General features: G+C 40.5%; 1 protein-coding gene across 1 annotated transcript in view; it reads right to left on the bottom strand.

Annotated features, from left to right (window-relative positions):
• The window catches only part of CFAP61 (cilia and flagella associated protein 61), a 273,562-nt gene that overhangs the window by 215,697 nt on the left and 39,789 nt on the right, over positions 1 to 18,076 (bottom strand). The window contains exon 7 of the mRNA XM_032592605.1: positions 9,692 to 9,851. Within this exon, the coding sequence (XP_032448496.1) occupies positions 9,692 to 9,851 (160 nt within the window). The remainder of the gene's footprint in view (positions 1 to 9,691; positions 9,852 to 18,076) is intronic.

Genomic DNA, 18,076 nt, shown 5'->3' with positions numbered 1-18,076 from the left:
CCCTAGTGTTACTTCTGTGACTCCATTAATTTCGTTGTTTTAATTCATTACCTCCCAGTGCTCTTCATAGCACATGTCTCTTAGGTAGTTTTACTCACAGTTCTATTCGTTTTGCATTGATTTTTTTCACAACAAATTATATCATAACCATTTCTCTTCACTCTTTTTAACCTTTTAAAATGTTGCTGCACAGGCATCCCATGGATAGCCACAAGTTTAGCCATCCCTCTCTTGTGGGAGATTTGTTTTTTGTTTTTGTTTTTTTGATTTATTGATTTATATATCATTTTATGTGTTCATTTTTAGTATTATGATTAAGCTTAGTGAATAGTATTGAATACGTATCTCCTTACAGATTTAGGGTTATTTCTTCAGACTTGCTACAGCTGAAATCAAAGAATAAAAACCATTTCTACACTGTATTGTATCAGCTAACCTTCATGTCTGTCAGAAACTCATAGTGCTAGTTACCAAGGTCCTTGCCCAGGACGAAGCATCTTAATTACAATACATACCTATAACTAAGTACACAAAAAGGGGGAGAAACAGATCTTGGGTTTTAACGTGCCTTTCAGTTTTAGGGAAGCTGAATATTTTCTCATATTTACTATAAATAATACTTTTTGCATAGTTTTGTGATTTATGTTTTTCTTTTCTCTAAAATATTTCAAGAATGAAATAAGCACTCAATAAGAAAAAGAAGTCTTTTTCCACATAGAGTTAGATGTATTATAGAAACAAAACCAAGTAAATATAAATAAGTTATTTATAATTTAATAATAATTATTATAGATAATATAGAATATTATATAAGTATATGTCTATACACACACACACACACACACACATATACATATAAAATTTTCTAGGCCCAAGATGGAATTGCTCCTGCCTGAGGTGCCCCATCAGCTAGCTAACTGAAACTTATATAACCTTCGTGTTCCTGTTAAGTGTTCCACTTGACCACAGAGGCAGTATATGCAGTCAATCAGTCCCCAAAAGCCAAACCAACTGTGGGCCTTCTCGCCCCAAACAAGGCTAACTGTGTGGCCCCAGCCCATCAAATCTATTTTGTTTTTCTTTTCCTTGTTCTTTACTGTTTATTCTATAAAAGCTTCTGCCCTATTTTACAGTTCTCCAAAAGGGGACAATCCACTTCATGAAGTGTCAAATAAACTGTCTTCTTTAATCATTTTTAATAGTATATATGTATGTGTGTGTATATATATGTACATACACACTGAATATATATATATATATACATAACTGTATTCCAATAATTTTTAAATCTTTGTATATGAAATGATGCTTTTCTAGAAAAATCTAATCTCCTAAAGTTGATTCAAAAGAAATAGAAAATCTGAATTTACTACTATCTTTGAGGGGGAAATGGAACATTGTCAAAGATAAACCTCAAGTGGGAGTCAGCTTCCAGAAGGACTGCTTCAGGTTTTCCACTAAGCTAGCTATGTATTCCTGAAGACTGAAAACACCAAAGCCACAGCAATATGCGGTGGAGAAAAGGCTTGCAAACCAGTAGCAAAATAACTGTCTTCACATTGGGTTTAGAATTAGTACATTTTCCTTTGTTTGTTGTCATGGGCAAAGACTGTGATTTTTAGTAATTGCTTCCTTAGTTGCTTTGCTCAGATTAAATTTGGTCCATGATACTTTAAGAGTCGTCAAAAACCCTGTGTAAACAGACACAGAACTCACAGTGACCCCAATGCAATGGGTGCAGCCCACCGGCAGCCAATTTAATCAAGGGGGAATTCAGAGTATTCACCGCAAGCAATTGATTTTCAAGAGAAAAGTCAGCAGGATCAAACAGCCTGTTGGGATGAAAATCCCCTGAATCACCCCTATCACCGTGTTTTCTAGCAACTAACTCCTGACTCCATATAGTGTAATAGCCAAATTACTATAATTATCCTGCAACACAAGTGGCATATCAACATTATTTTAAACGTGGATTTTTTTGCATAATCTTTCATTATTATCATTCATCCTCCCATTTGGAAATGGCAAACAACAACAAACTGTGATCTACCCCCGAAAGAAAAAAGGTCACCAAAGAGAACAAATAAAAGGGCTATTTACATGTGAATATACTAACAGAGATGTGTTTTACAGTCAAATACACTTGAAATTCATTAAACGCCTTCTCCCCTGCATCATAAATATGGGCAAAACAGACATCACCTACTGAGAAAATAATCCCAGCACATAATGATCATAACGAACATAAATAAAGCCACTTTTCTTTCAAAGACCGCAAGGCCCTATATGAAAATGTGTTTGCATTTCCACCATCATGAAATGAATCTGACTGGCAGTGAGCATGCCAGTCATAATACAAGTCCTTCCCAGTGCTGAAGAGGAGGGTATGAATGCAGTGCCCAGTCATCTTGCTCTCTGCAAAATAACATTCTTAACTGGGTGCCAATCATTTGTTGCTGCTGTTTCTAAAGGCATTCAAAAGGACACAGAAACCAGTATTTGAATTAAGATGAAAAATCAGCAACAGATTTTGTTAAGTACAGTTGACCCTTGAACAACAGGGGTTTGAATTGCATGGGTCTATGTATACGTGGTTCACATATATATATAATACTGCACAGTGCTTATAAATATATTTTCTCTTCCTTACATTTATTTATTTATTTTAATGTTTATTTATTTTTGAAAGAGAGAAAGACAATCGTAGTGTAAGCAGGGAAGGGGCAGAGAGAGAGGGAGACACAGAATCTGAAGCAGGCTCTAGGCTCTGAGCTGACAGCACAGAGTCCGATGCGGGGCTTGAACTCACGAACTGCGAGATCTGATATGAGCCAAAGTAGGACACTCAAGTGATTGAGCCACCTGGTGCCCCTCTTCCTTACGATTTTAATACTTTGTTTTCTCCTGCTTACTTTATTGTAAGAATGTGGTATATAATACACACAACATACAAACTATGTGTTTATTGACTGTTTATGTGATTGGAAAGGCTTCTGGTCAACAGTAAGTTATTAGTAGCTACATTTCTGGAGAATCAAAAGTTTTCCCTGGAGGAGCAGACAGAGCCCCTAACCACCATGTCATTCAAGGGTCAGCTGTAATCAAAAGGCTTGCCAAGCAAGACTTTTAAGTCAGTGTTCCTGACAATAAAACTGGGCTTCAAGTTTGGATCATCTTCTTCCTGGTGTGTTACCAGTCCAGGGGCTCCACCTTAAGAACCCCTGTAAGAGTATATGCTGTCAACCTTGGAGATAATCACATGAGCTGGGCATAAGTCTGCTATTATATATCTGTATTATCAACATCTCTATCAAAGCATCAGAACTCACATGGTTAACTGTAAAAAACCAAAGTTGGTAAGAGTGTCTAAAGCTTTGAAAAAAATGTAATTTTGTTACCTTCATATATCAAACACATATTAAGTGGTTAAAAAAAGACAAAAGTCGGTTGTGATAAATATGAATTGGTATATCAAGCTTTGTATGAGCATCAAGTAGAACAGACTTTGCTGCCATTATCTGCATTATTGCCATAGCTTATAGTCTTGGCCGGGGACTTGGCCTTATAGACTTGGCTCCAGGGAACTATTAACATAGGACCCTAAGTGTTATGGCTGAATTGTGTCCCCACAAATTTCATATACTTTAGTATTCACCCCCAGTACCTCAGAATGTGACTATATTTGAAGATAGTGTCTTTAAAGAGATAGTTAAAGTAAAATGAGGTCCTATGGGTGGGCCCTAATCCAACATGACTGGAGTCCTTATAAGAAAATTGGGACACAAACAGGGACAAAGGGATGAACATGTAGAGACATGGGGAAAAGACACAGCATCTACAAGCCAAGGAGACAGGTCATAGAAGAAACTAACCTTGCCTACGTCTTGGTCTTGGTTGGACTTCTAGTTTCCAGAACTGTGAGAAAATTAATTTCTAATGTTTAAGATCCCCAGTCTGTGGTACTTTGTTAGGACAGCCCCAGCAAACTAATACAGTCCTAGTGGGTCACTAAATAACTACAGAATGTATTGGGTGTTTAAATACTGTTCTGAAATATATAATGCAAATATTTTGGCAGGAATACTGCTATGCTCTAAACATAAGTGTTTCATCCATTTTTGGAATCCATGTTAAAAGAAAAATAAAGTAAAATAGAAGGCAACCCAAGCATATGAAATGGAACATTAGGAAGAGAAGCTAAAAGGCTATTTGATACACCATGAAGATTTGATTTAGCCATTGTTTCTTAGCTTTGGCACTGGAAACTGGTTTCAGGTATTTCCTCCTTCTATAGAGAGAATCTCAGGTAAGTCTAATGAAAAGAAATTTAAATAAGACATAAAGAAACAGGGATGCCTGAATGGTACAGTCAGCTAAGTGTTCAATTCTTGATCTCGGCTCAGGTCATGATCTCATGGTTTGTGAGTTCAAGCCCAGCATCAGGCTGTGCACTGATGGCCCAGAGCCTGCTTGGGATTCTGTATCCTCTTCTCTCTGCCCTTCCCCCACTTGTGTGCACACGTGTATGCTCTCTCTCAAAATAAATAAATTAAAAAATATTTTTTAAAAGACATAAAGAAACATTTCCTAGCATTTCCTAAATATTTTTAAAACATTTAAAAGGTGAGGTGCCTGGGTGGCTTAGTCAGCTAAGCATCTGACTCTTGATCTCAGGGTCATGAGTTCAAGCTCAGCATTGAGCTCTATGCTAGGCATGGAGCCTACTTAATAGCAACAACAAAAAACTTAAGACAACATTGCTATGTTTTATATGCAGATGTTATGAAAATCATATTTTGAAGGGCCTTTTAAATATAAAGTAGGCAACACTCTTGCTGGGTGGTTTGGTTACAAGGGGCTACACAGATTATTCTTTTGAAAGGCCACAAATCTGCTATATACAACTAAGTTTCTCCCTGCCAAGAGCATATCAGTTCCACAGAGATTTGGTCCAGTGGGCCCTGGGTGCATAATGAGATTCACAGATCTGAACCTCGCAAGGGTTCTTTCATTTTTTTTCAAAATTTCATTTTTTAAAAGCAATCTATACACCCAAGGTGGAGCTCAAACTTAACAACACTGAGATCAAGAGTCACATGCTCTTCCACTTGAGCCAGCCGGGCGTCTCTCATAAGGGTTCTTTCAAAACAGAGACTCCTGCTCCCCAGGTCACACCAGCCTACATGACAAACAAAAGTTTGGCCTTCTGCTTATTTATTTATTTTTTTTTTAATTTTAACTAGTAAATGTGGCAATGCCAATACAGCTGTGGAAATGCAGGCTGTGCCCTATTTTGCTTTATGCGTCACCAAGAAGACTGCCACCTCAATCCTGATCCAAAGTTTTTACTGTAACGATGTAGTGAATAAAAGACACAGCTTGATTTTCAAATGCTGGGCAGGGCCAGTGGTGGGGCCAACTGGAAAATAATATTGTTTTGAGCCATTTTATTGTTACTGAAAGAAAATACATGTAAGCTATCAGGCATATACAACGTCCTAATGCATGCTCACTAAGCTTTCAGAGAGTCTTATTAGCATTTGGGGGGAATCTTAAATTTCATTTAGTACAGTTTCTCACACAAGAAGAAAACCTTTTTGTAAACACCTATGACTGTTTCTTTATGAATGCGTCCAATATTGGGGGAGCTTGCTACTCCTAAACTATGATTTTCAGTAAACAAACAAACTTTTACTAGAGTTTCCTCATATTGGGAGAAAATCTGCATCCTTAGACTTTGTTCCTATGGTCCCAGTTTAGTCCCAAGGTTTAGTACATAAAAACCAAAATTTACAAGTACGTGTAATAGGTTATACAAGCAAAATGAGCAGCTGAGAAATGGACACATATACAGGCTATTCAAGTAAAATGCAAATCGAATGTGCACAGTTAAACTTTTCAGAACCAACAGAAACTTGTGATACTGCTGAAGTAAGGACTGGGAGGCTGATTATAATGTATGTAAGCCTCTAAACAGGGAGGGCCACTATACTAACTTAAGAATGTTGAGACTTGACGTTAATCTGCTGAGAAGGGTTGAGGTTGGTGTGATACTGCAAGTTTCACAGCTGGTGGGGAAAGAGTAGACCTTGGGTCAAGGATTTGAGAACAAGTGCTTTATTTGGGGAGTTGATTCCAGGAAGCACCAGTAGGGTGGTAAGGAAGAGAGAAAGGGAAGAAAAGGCAGTTAGTAAACACATGTCATTACACAGATTACCACTGTGGAATGCTGGAACTGAATCCCATGGAACAACTCTGGGAAACAGTATAAAACTAACGTCTCAGAGTTATCCCACCTGAGAAATGAGAGAACTGGGGTATTTATACCCCAACTCCTGGCAGTTGTATAAAAATAAATGTTTCCACAGCTGGTGGGAAAAGACTAGACAAGCAGTGTCCTGGTGTGGATTCCCTCAGAAGCAGACCTTGAGTCAAGGATTCCAGTATAATTATTCACTTGGAAGTTGAATGAGAAAAGAGGTACAGGGGGTAGGGATGTAAGACAGGGAGGCAGAAGCTGCTCCAGGAGTGCTAATTTCCTGGCACTTCCAGCCTGCCTCTTGCATGGGGCAGAGTGGCCTCCCACAGTTCTGGCAAATCCTACAGACACACAGGTGAAGACTGCAGCACATGGAAGTTGTCCAGAGCATAATCACACACACATGCACACACACACACACACACACACACACACACACACACACCCCTGAGGTAAATGGATGGGCCACTGAGAACTCATTAAAGTGATAACTCATTACCTAATGTGTTAAAGTGAAGAAAACTGATCATGTATCCAGTGTCGTAGACACACCATTGGAGTTTACAGTCAAAGCCATCCAAGATAAAAAGACACCTTGCCAAGGAGAGTGAGCTAGGGCTGGGTTCTGGGTCCATCTGCCCCTGATGAGCTTTCAAACCTTGCATGAGCTTGGACAGGTATAAAAAGGAAACACTGTCACCCATCCTAGTCTCCTATGTCAAGTTATGGGGATAAAATGAGATAATATATTTGACAATCCTTTGAAAAGTAAAAAGTACTAAACAAAATACGACATATAAGGCACAATGATGTGTGCTCATTTGAAACAAGAATTTTAGTTCATATTTTAGAGAAATTATATTTCTTTTAACTTGAGACTTTCATCAGAAAAACAATGAACACTATAGATCATAGCACATTTAGAATTTTCTCTGGAGCCTCATTCTTTGTTGTTGTTGAAGGATGATGGCAGCAAAATGTGTTGATGACTCTTTTCTTACATATAATAAGCTGCTGATGATTTGTGAATCCATCCCTGAGTTACTTGGAAGCCTATAATAATGCTCCCTGATGACAATTTCATAATCATCTTTGTATCAGTGAACATAAAGCTGGATTTTCAAAAATAAACAAGGTGCAGAAGATAACAAGAGAAGTTTTCCTCTTTCTTTTAGATAAATAAATTTAAGTAAAAATATTAAAGGTGGTAGAGAGGAGTAGGACTTCCTTTAGCTTCCATCTCTCTGTGGGTGTATGTTTTAAAGTCCAGGGTTTGGGGCACCTGGGTGGCTCAGTCGGTTAAGCGTCTGACTTCGGCAGAGGTCATGATCTTGCGGTTTGTGGGGTCAAACCCTGCATCCAGCTCTGTGCTGACAGCTCAGACCCTGGAGCCTGCTTTAGATTCTGTGTCTCCCTCTCTCTCTGCCCCTCCCCCACTCACGCTTTTTGTCTCTCTCTCTCTCTCTCTCTCTCTCTCTCTCTCTGTCAAAAATAAATAAATATTTAAAAAAATAAAGTCTGGGGTTCAGCCTAAATTTTAAATTTTGTTCTCCCCATAAACTTTCTAAAATAAGAATTTTTCATTCATTCTATGTATAGAATATCGGTAGCCTCAGGGCTATTCAGGAAAACACTGGAAAGGACTTTATCTTTTTAACCTATTTTTTATAACAATAATAGTCACAGGCAGACATAAAAACAACAAATTTTTTTGAGGATTTACTCTGCTTGGCACTGAGCTAAGCACATAATGTAGATTCTAACATTTAATCCTCCCAACAACTTTTTAGGTTAGATACTACTTATATCTCCATTTTATAAATGAAAAAATGGAGCTATAAAGCCTATTTAATGCTGCCTTTGAGAAGAATTTATGCACTTGAAAGTGACAGACAACTTATGGTTCAGCATTGTCTCATGCAGCAAAGTTCATCAGAACACTCCAGTATCTCTTTGCTGAGAAGCACAGGCAAGCCAGCCTTCACTATTAAAAAATAATAGCCTCAAATCTTTCTTTTGGGAAGAGTGTTGTTGTCAGTACAAAGAGGAAACACCTCTCCATCTGTGGCTCTGTAAGTTCTCTGTAATGAGTGTGAACATTCAGATAAGCTCCATACATCCATGTGCTTGGTTTCCCATTGAGGGCAAAAGATCAGCCAGAGAGACAACTGCCATTGTTGTACACTGACAAGTCCTTTGCCACCACCCAGTGTGTTCTTCTTCCTATTTTTAAACAATCTTAGTATCATCTTTCAGACATGACAAAGCAGAGCAATTCAAAATGCCCTGATTTTAATCTTGGAAGACTCAACTAGGTGAATGTCCAGTTGCAAAGAAATAACTATCACTAACAATGATGGTCAACATTTACTGAGCACTGAGTCTGCTCAAGACAGAGTAAAGCCCTTGACATGAGTAATCTCAGTGAAACTTCACAACTCACCTATGTGGAAAGTATTAATATTATTCCTATTTTACAAAGGAAGAAACCCAGGCTTAGAGAAATGAATTAATATACTCTGCAACTATCTGATTTAAGAATGGAAACACTTTACCTGCAAAGATACCCAAAGATGCAGCAAGACCTCATCAAAATACCGAAGTCTGAGATTATTTAACTTTACTTCGTGAACAACGTGATACAACAATATTTTAAAATCATTTTAAATCATATGGCTTGGGGCGCCCAAGTGGCCCAGTCGGTTAAGCGTCTGACTTTGGCTCATGTCATGATCTTGCGATGTGTGAGTTCAAGCCCCGCGCCGGGCTCTGTGCTGATAGCTCAGAGCCTGGACCCTGCTTCAGATTCTGTGTCTCTCTCTCTGCCCCTCCCCCACTCATGCTCTGTTTCTGTCTCAAAAATACTACACATGATCTTAGCCAAAAGGCCGAGAAGCGATACTCTGTCTCAAAAATAAATAAACGTTAAAAAAATTAAATCATATGGCTAGAAATAATTTAAGCAAGTTAAAAATGACTACTTGCAATAGACCCATAATATATAATAGTTTGTCAAAGACACAAACACAAAAGCACTGATGGGTGGGATTAAAACTTAAAAGCATATGGAACTTCTCAAGTTATTGACTTGAAAAAAAACATTATATTTTGGTGTGTGTGTGTGTGTGTGTGTGTGTGTGTGTGTGTGTGTGTAAAATGCTGAAATACTACCAATTATTTCACAACGAACATTCTGAATTTAGGGAACCTTAAGCTATAGGGCCATCATGTCAAACTATACCTGTGCACTTCCGACCATCTGTGCTCACAGATATGTGCACTGGATTTCATTAACCATGGGAACCATACCTTAAAGGGGACTGGAAAAGGAGATATCAAAGAAGCCATCTAGTCCCATCACTCATCAAAAGGCACAGTTGTGTAGAAGGCATGGATTTAATTCCTGACCCGTTCCTGTGATAGCCACTGTACCTTCACTTCCTTCAGTGCTTAGCTTTGGAGGTGGTTGCAGAACATCATCAGGATGTGGAACGCAGAGTCCATGGAAGGGCCCCAAGTCAAAGCACTCATGCAGAAGCTGCATGTTCACTCTTGAGCACACACTCATGAACCCGACAGCTACACCTTCCACCTGAAACATCCAAAACATCTCATTACTCTATCAGACTGCAAATGAATTCTCATCATGAAACTGCCACGAGCCCACAGCATGTCGGGACAGTTGGTAACTTGGCAGGCACTTTGAAATATTTAAGGAAGCGAGAAGTATCTTTCTTTAGAAGCTCTAGTGTCTAGAACAATGCATGGCCCCCACAACGTGCTCCAAAAAACGTCCAATGAATGACCACTGTGGACAATTGTAGAATGGATACGTAACTTCAGGAAGTTGCTAGAGTTCTTGAGGGAAAGAACATGTACCCTCTTTGCCCAGGGAGTGCCCCCAACCTGCCCCATATCCTTTTTATTATGCCACTGCAAGCCCAGCCTTCCTGTCCACTTTCTTCCCCTCCACAATGCACAGTCTTGGTAAGATTAGCCATTGTTCCAGTGTGCATCCAATTGACCCTTGATTTAGAGATGTTCATGGTCACCTACTCTTTATCAGACTGGAACTTTGATTTTCTTGAATTTATTCATTTATTTGGCTGGATGGTCTCATGGGGAGGAGACTCGAGGCCAGAGGTTTGGTAGGGATGTTTAAGTGAGGTAAACTTGCAACACTGGTTCACCGTGTGGGTCTGATTTGCAAATACATCGCCTCCTAGCATCCTAACAGATAACTAGTTCTGAACCTTGGTCTCATGATTTTAGACCTCTGATAAGGAGTATACAGATGGGAAGATGAGTGTGACAATATGATATAACAAGAAATACATATTTGGTCTTCATCCCTGGTTCCTGGCACAAAGCCCCTAAAACACTTGTAATTTCCTGAGAGAAGGGTCTTTTGGTTTTCCTAATAAGCTCCTTTCAGTAACACCTGTTTATGCTAATGAGGTGACTCCTGGAGACCAGGAGCTGATTGTCAGAAAAAACAAGTATGTGATTGATTACAGGGTTGGAACTTTCAGTCCCACCCTCTGACCTCTGGAGAGGGGACAGTGGCTCCAGATTGAGTTCAGTCACCAATGGCCAATGGTATATATAATCAATCATTAAGGGAACCGCCATAAAAACCCCTACACAATGGGAATCAGGAGTTTCTGAGCTGGTGAACACATAGAAGTGCTGGGAGTTGACACGCCCAGAGATGACATAGAAACTCAGGGCTCTTTCCCCTGCACCTTGCTGTATGCGTCTCTTCCATCTGGCTGTTCCTGAGCTGTATCCTTTATAACAAACTGGAAATAGTAAGTAAAGTCTTTCCCTGAGTTCTTTGAGCCATTCTAGCAAATTACTGACCCCAAGGAAGGGGGTGTGGGAACCCCTAATTAATAGCCAGACAGTTAGAAGTCCAGGTGACACCCCGGGACTTGTGACTGGCATCTGAAGTGGAGACAGTTTTGCGGGTCTGAGACCTTACCCCGTGAGGTCCACACCAACTCCACATAATGTCAGAATTGAATTATAGGACACCCACTCAGTATCTAGGGAGATGAAAAATTGGTTGGTGTAAGCAAAACCCTACATATTTGGTATTAGAAGTGTTATGAGTCGAGAAAACAAGTTATCTCCTTTTTACAAAATTCTTTAAAATGTTTATTCAGTTTTTGAGAGAGAGACAGCACGAGTAGGGGAGGGGCAGAGAGAAAGGGAGACATGGAATCCAAAGCAGGCTCCAGGCTCTGAGTTGTCAGCACAGAGCCCAATACAGGGCTCAAACCCACAAACTAATTGCGAGATCATGACCTGAGCAGAAGTCAGCCCCTTAACTGACTAAGCCACCCAGGTGCCCTGAGAAAACAAGTTATCTCCTAATGAGTAATTAGCTGATCTGCACCTATTATTGGTACTGATACAAATTAAAGAAATTTAATTCTATCACAGTCTGCATTGACAGATATATGTGACTGAAATTCTTTACGAGGTCCCTTCAATAATTCTGAATGTCATACTTCCCTGCAAGAAAAGCATTTAAAATTTTAAAAGAAAACAAGAGAGAATGCATAGTTCTTTACTTAACTAATCCTTCTATGATAATTATTGTGTTATATATATATATATATACACACACACACATACACACACATACATAAACATATATATATATCAAATTGCCATGTTTTACGTCTTAAACTTATACAATGTTATGTATCAATTATATCTCAATAAAATTAGAAAAAAGAGAAAACTAAATTGTACATAAATAACTCCTCCTATTAACTATAACGTGGGTTTTAAGCAAATTCTGGTTGACTGATGAGACTGACAGGTCTTGTAGAAACCAGCATTATTAGGTCCTACCCTTCAAGCACTTAGGCTGTATTTCTTGAGACAACCATTCCAGGCAGGAAGCAGAAGAACTCATCATAGGCATTCCCTAGTCCCAAGAATGTAGCATCTTCCCATAAATGTCAGTCAGAGAAAATGGTTAATATTTTAACCTACTGAAGCACGAAATTAAGCTACAACAATGCTCAGTCTTCTACATGACGCACAGAAAAAATTAGGCATTAAACTATTTGTTCTCAAATGTGTCTTCTAGTTGAAAGTCATTTGTTTTCAAACATGTGTTTGAAAAATAAATGTGACTGCCTTTGTTTTCTCCCTAATGCTGAAATACAAGAGAAATTCTTAAAAATTAATTTTTCCATGCATACTCCTTTCTTTAGAGCCGCCCCCCCCCCCCACAATGATACTAGCTGTACAAGGCTGGATTTACACAGCTGTCTTATAAAGCCATCGACACTTTAATAAAAGTCCAAAATAAACATTTTAATTTTTTTCCCAAATAACAAGTGATTGTTTGTCTTGTTTGCACTCATGAACAAAGGCTGCGTAGCCACAGTTGTCTGGCTTCTCTGTAATTTTAGGCCCAAGACTCAGCAGACGCTGATTAACCAATCCATCTACCATATGTGCAGAAAGAGACGGCCAGCCTCACTCTCGGCAGGGAAAATTGGCATCCATCTTGGTTCACATGGAGATGTCCTTCTAATCTACAGCCACGCTGGCACAACGAAACTTCGATGGCCTAAAATACCTTTTGCTGGCTTCACGGCGAGCTGCATGTGCATGATAAGAATGTATTATTTATAAGACTGCTGTTAGTAATGAGCTATTACACTAATGGCTCATTGTGTTTGGAATTTGATTTCAAATGGCATGGATCACACATTCTGATGAAAATGAGAAAAAACATGTTTTGCCATTAGGAACAAAGATGTAACGTTCTCCAATTCTACAACCTGTTATATTCCCATCATTCATCCCGGGTTGTGACAATTCACAAAAGTTCACAATTATGAACCACGACTGAGCAAGGACATATTGTGGAAATGTCTTCTCTTTCCTTTGAGTTTCTTTCAAATAACTAGTCAGATTTGATAAACACCATTCTCAAATATGAATTTGTGGGAGTATTCAAATGCATCTTTGTGAGTGTGTGTTTTCTGGAAAAATAGATTCAGCGAACTTTCTTTACTTGAACCATGAAAAGCCATTGATTATTGACTGCTATCAATCCTCCAGGTGACAGAGGTTACTTTCCACCACAAAGGTGTCTTCAATTATCTCATACGAAGGGAGAAAAACTGAAAGTTTTGTTATTGTTTTTGTTTTTCCTGTGAGGATATACACGATGATACATTAAGCTCTGACTGCTAGAAACTCCAATGTGCAGTGGCCTTCTCTTCACAAGCAAGTCCATTAGAGACATGTGTGCACTGTACCATTCATGCTTGCTTCTAAAAAGCCCTATGGTCACTCATCCCTTTTGGGTGACAGTACTTCAGAGGGAGGGTGCCCTTACTGTGACCACTGCCAGCTTTGATCTCCTCTGCCTGATGCCAACGGCAGGGCTGAGCTGGCAGGCTCTGCCCACCTGCAGGTCAGTGGCGCCTACTCGGACCACTGCTGTCCATGCTGTGGATGATGCCAAAGCAGACGTTCTGCCCATCTGTCTCTAGGAGCCGCCCTTGGCCTCCAACCACCCTTCCCTGAAATCTCAGTTTGGAGTAAACACCAGATGTCAAGGTAAGCCAGGATAAAGTTATGAAAGGCAACTTGCAGCAAAGTGAACTTAAAACTCCTTGAAAGTAGCTATCAAGCCAAAGAAAGCTGCACAGTTAAAAACCTTTAGTCTAGAGTTTCCTACATGGCACAACCATAGCTCCCAGGTATTCTATGCACATGGCCTGTAACCACCATGGGCTGGTGTGGAAAGGGACAGACTTGATGCACTCTGTTCTGTTAACTCTAGTCAATTGTAGTCACACACAAACATGCTGTGCTGCTCGTAAATTCTCAATTAGCAATTGGGGGCAAAAGCCCCAATTTATCATTTGCCAATCTCTGTGGTGCAAATATTCCCATGGTGGCCAATTTTTAAAATGTTTTCTCTTCCTTCCTTCCTTCCTTCCTTCCTTCCTTCCTTCCTTCCTTCCTTCCTTCCTCTCTCTCTCTTTCTTTTGAGGGGGAGAAAGAGAGAGATGGGGAGGGGCAGAGAGAGAGAATCCCAAGCAGGCTCCACACTATCATTGTAGAGCCTGATGTGGAGCTCGAATTCTCAACTGTGAGATCACGACCTAAGCTGAAATCAAGAGCTGGATGCTTAACCAACTGAGCCACCCAGGCACCGTCCCCCCCCAACCCCCGCCTCCATTGTGGCCAATTTTAAGCCACCAATGTGATGTCACTGAACAGGAAGTTGGGAAAAGATGCTCAGTAGCCACTATTATATAGTATTTCTACCAGAGAGACCCTAGACATAAGTAATATCAAGACCAAAGATAATAAAATAATTAGGAAGTGGTGAGTGTTGAGTAGTTATTAACTTTGTTTTTTAGTGTAACTTATTACATTGCAAGTTTATATAATTTAATTTTTAATAATGCCTGTGTTTAACAACCAGTTTAAAAAGTTCTTGAAGGGGCGCCTGGGTGGCGCAGTCGGTTAAGCGTCCGACTTCAGCCAGGTCACGGTCTCGCGGTCCGTGAGTTCGAGCCCCGCGTCGGGCTCTGGGCTGATGGCTCAGAGCCTGGAGCCTGTTTCCGATTCTGTGTCTCCCTCTCTCTCTGCCCCTCCCCCGTTCATGCTCTGTCTCTCTCTGTCCCAAAAAAATAAATAAATAAACGTTGAAAAAAAAAATTAAAAAAAAAAAAAAGTTCTTGAAGATTTAACACTTGGCTCTTGTAAGCCAGAATGAACTAGTTCCCATATACCACTGCCTGCAGGGCCAGCAGAAGGAAGTCCAGGTGGTTGGGAGAAGGGTCCAGGAAGCAGGTGGGCAGGGAGTAACAGCACTAATCTTGAACTCAGAAAAGCTTCAGACACCAGATATGGCTCAGTAGAGACTAGGGATGTGCTCCCAGATCCTAGGCTGGCTTCCTCCTTGTGAGAGTCCTGCTTCTGCCCTTCCATTTAAAGATCGAGGTCCATGGTCTAATCTCCACAGAACATGAAGTGTCTGATGTCTGATTAACATGGCCTCTCAGAAACTGGGCTGGACTCCATTTGCCTCTTTAGAGACACCGAAGGATCCTTGCAGGGTTGGGACTGCAGTTTTCAGCCTGAAACTTTGCTCTGATGTTTACATGCACTGCAAATGTGTGACATGTGACTAGAGAGGGAAAGAATGTGGGGGTAGTTGCTGCAGCTGCTCTTCACAAGCCCTAACACAAATCAGCAAGAGCCAAAGTATGGAAAGAGCCCAAATGTCCATCAACTGATGAATGGATGAAGAAGATGTGGTTTATATATACAGTGGAATACTACTTGGCGATGAGAAAGAATGAAATCTGGCCATTTGCAGCAATGTGGATGGAGCTGGAGAGTGCTATGCTAAGTGAAATAAGTCAGGCAGAGAAAGACAGATACCACATGCTTTCACTCATATGTGGATCTTGAGAAGCTTAACAGAAGACCATAGGGGAAGGGAAGGGGGAAAAAATAGTTTCAAACAGAGAGGGAGACAAATCATAAGAGACTCTTTTTATTTATTTATTTATTTATTTATTTATTTATTTATTTATTATTTTTTTATTATTTTTTTTTAACGTTTATTTATTTTTGGGACAGAGAGAGACAGAGCATGAACGGGGAAGGGGCAGAGAGAGAGGGAGACACAGAATCGGAAACAGGATCCAGGCTCTGAGCCATCAGCCCAGAGCCTGACACGGGGCTCGAACTCACGGACCGCGAGATTGTGACCTGAGCCGAAGTCGGACGCTCAACCGACTGAGCCACCCAGGCGCCCCCATAATAGACTCTTAAATACAGAGAACAAACTAAGGGTTGACAGGGAGGTGCTGGGTGGGTGATGGGCATGGAGGAGGGCACTTGTTGGGATGAGCACTGGTGTTGCATGTAAGTGATGAATCATGGGAATCTACTCCTGAGGCCAAGAGCACACTGTATACACTGTATCTTAGCTAACTTGACAATAAATCATATTAAAAACAACAACAACAACAACAACAACAAAACAAATTATTTGGGTTGAAACTGGCACCTTAAAACCAAAGAATTAAAAGCCTTCTCCAGAGTGATGTCACCATCACAGTGGCATAAGGATGTCCATCATTTTTGTCCCCAAGCTCAACAGCAAACACTTGGCATCCATCCATGAACAAAAGGGCCTTTGAGGGAGCTCTGGGATCCAGCACCATACCCCAGGGACCTGGAAGAGTCTTGCCCACTGTGCATGAGGAAATAGGCAGACAGACCTCGGTGTTCACTGTGAACCCTGTGAACTGCGAACTGGCTCCAGCCCATCTTGGCCATGGTCCAGAAGCCCTTGGAGAATAGGGACTTAGACAATCACTTACAGAGGAGAGAGTCTTTGTAAAAGCACAATTTCCAGAGAAGTTCCAGGACTCCACTGAAGCAAAAAAAGTATGAGTTTGGATGTGTCGGAGTGAAAAAGAGGAACAGTTTGACCTTACCCATGTCACCCATCCCCCAATGAGGCACAGCTTAGGGGCATTAAAGATCTTCCTTGGCCCATGGTTTATCCAGTGAGAAAAAGGGAGTAAGTGTGAGTAAGCACCCAGCCTCCCCAGCTGTGTGGGATGCTTCCAAAGGGGCTCATTTCTCTTTCACCTCATCCAGAGTACTTAATCGGGAGCTCCATGACTGGGGTGGGTTGGGGGGCAGAAAGAGGCTGGGGAGAGCAGCAAATAGTACTCTTGGAGGGCAATAAAGAGACACGTTCCTAACTGCACTGTGAATTCCATCAAGAAGCCTGCCCACAAACTTCTGGGAACACCCTTCCTGCAAAACCCCTCAACTGGCTCACAAGCACTCCCAGCTCCCCTTGTGCCTCACCCACATGTCATCCCACCCCGTGGCCAGTTCCTGTGCATGCTCCTGACAGCACCATGAGCAGACATTAGCAGATGGCTGGTGAGGACCACAGAAAAGCAGTCATATCTGTGGCCAGAGAGAGACGACAAACTTGAGCTGCTACCTTTGGCAAAGTAAAAGAAAGACTGTCAGCACTCAAGCCTGGTACTTTGCAAGATCCAGAAAATGCATACAAACTTAAGAAATGTGCCACAAAAGGGAGCAAGATGGGTGGAGCAGATGTATCCATAGAAGATCTAAGAACCCCTCAGGATCTCTAGCAGGGCTGACAGAGGTATGTCTCCTCTGAAGAAAGCAAACACTGGAGGAGGTAACCACTACTTCAAATGTGAAAACAGTAATGCAAAACTCCAAGAAACATGAGAAAATCAAGAAAGTGACATCACCAAAGGATCACAATAATTTTCCTGAACCAAACTCAAAGACATGGAGGTCTCTACCTTACCAGATAAAGAATTCAAAATAGCTGTTTTAAGGAAACTCAAAGAGCAGCAAAAAAAGAAAACAAAACACAAAAAGAGAATTCAATGAAGTCAGGAAAATGATACACAAACAAAATAAGAAGTTTAACAAAGAGACAGAAATCATAGAAAAGAACCAAACAAACTCTAGAGCTGGAGAATGAAACAAAGAAAAGAAAATATGCAACAGAGATCATCAGCACCAGACTTGGCGAAGGAGAGGAAAGAACCCATGAGATTGAAGACAGGATCTCTGAAATTATCAGTTCAGAGAAAAACAAAGAAAAAAGAATGAAAGAAAAAAGGAAAGCCTATATAATCTGTAGGATATCATTAAAGGGACCAATTGGCAAATCACTTCAGTTCTAGAAGGAGAAAGAGGGAGAGGGACAGAAAGATTTTTTAAGAAGTGATGGCTGAAAACATGCCA

The sequence above is a fragment of the Lynx canadensis genome, chromosome A3, assembly GCF_007474595.2.
Source record: "Lynx canadensis isolate LIC74 chromosome A3, mLynCan4.pri.v2, whole genome shotgun sequence".
Classification (NCBI taxonomy): domain Eukaryota; kingdom Metazoa; phylum Chordata; class Mammalia; order Carnivora; family Felidae; genus Lynx; species Lynx canadensis.
Note: the sequence above shows the minus strand (reverse complement) of the source record. Positions and strands in the feature narration are given on the sequence as shown.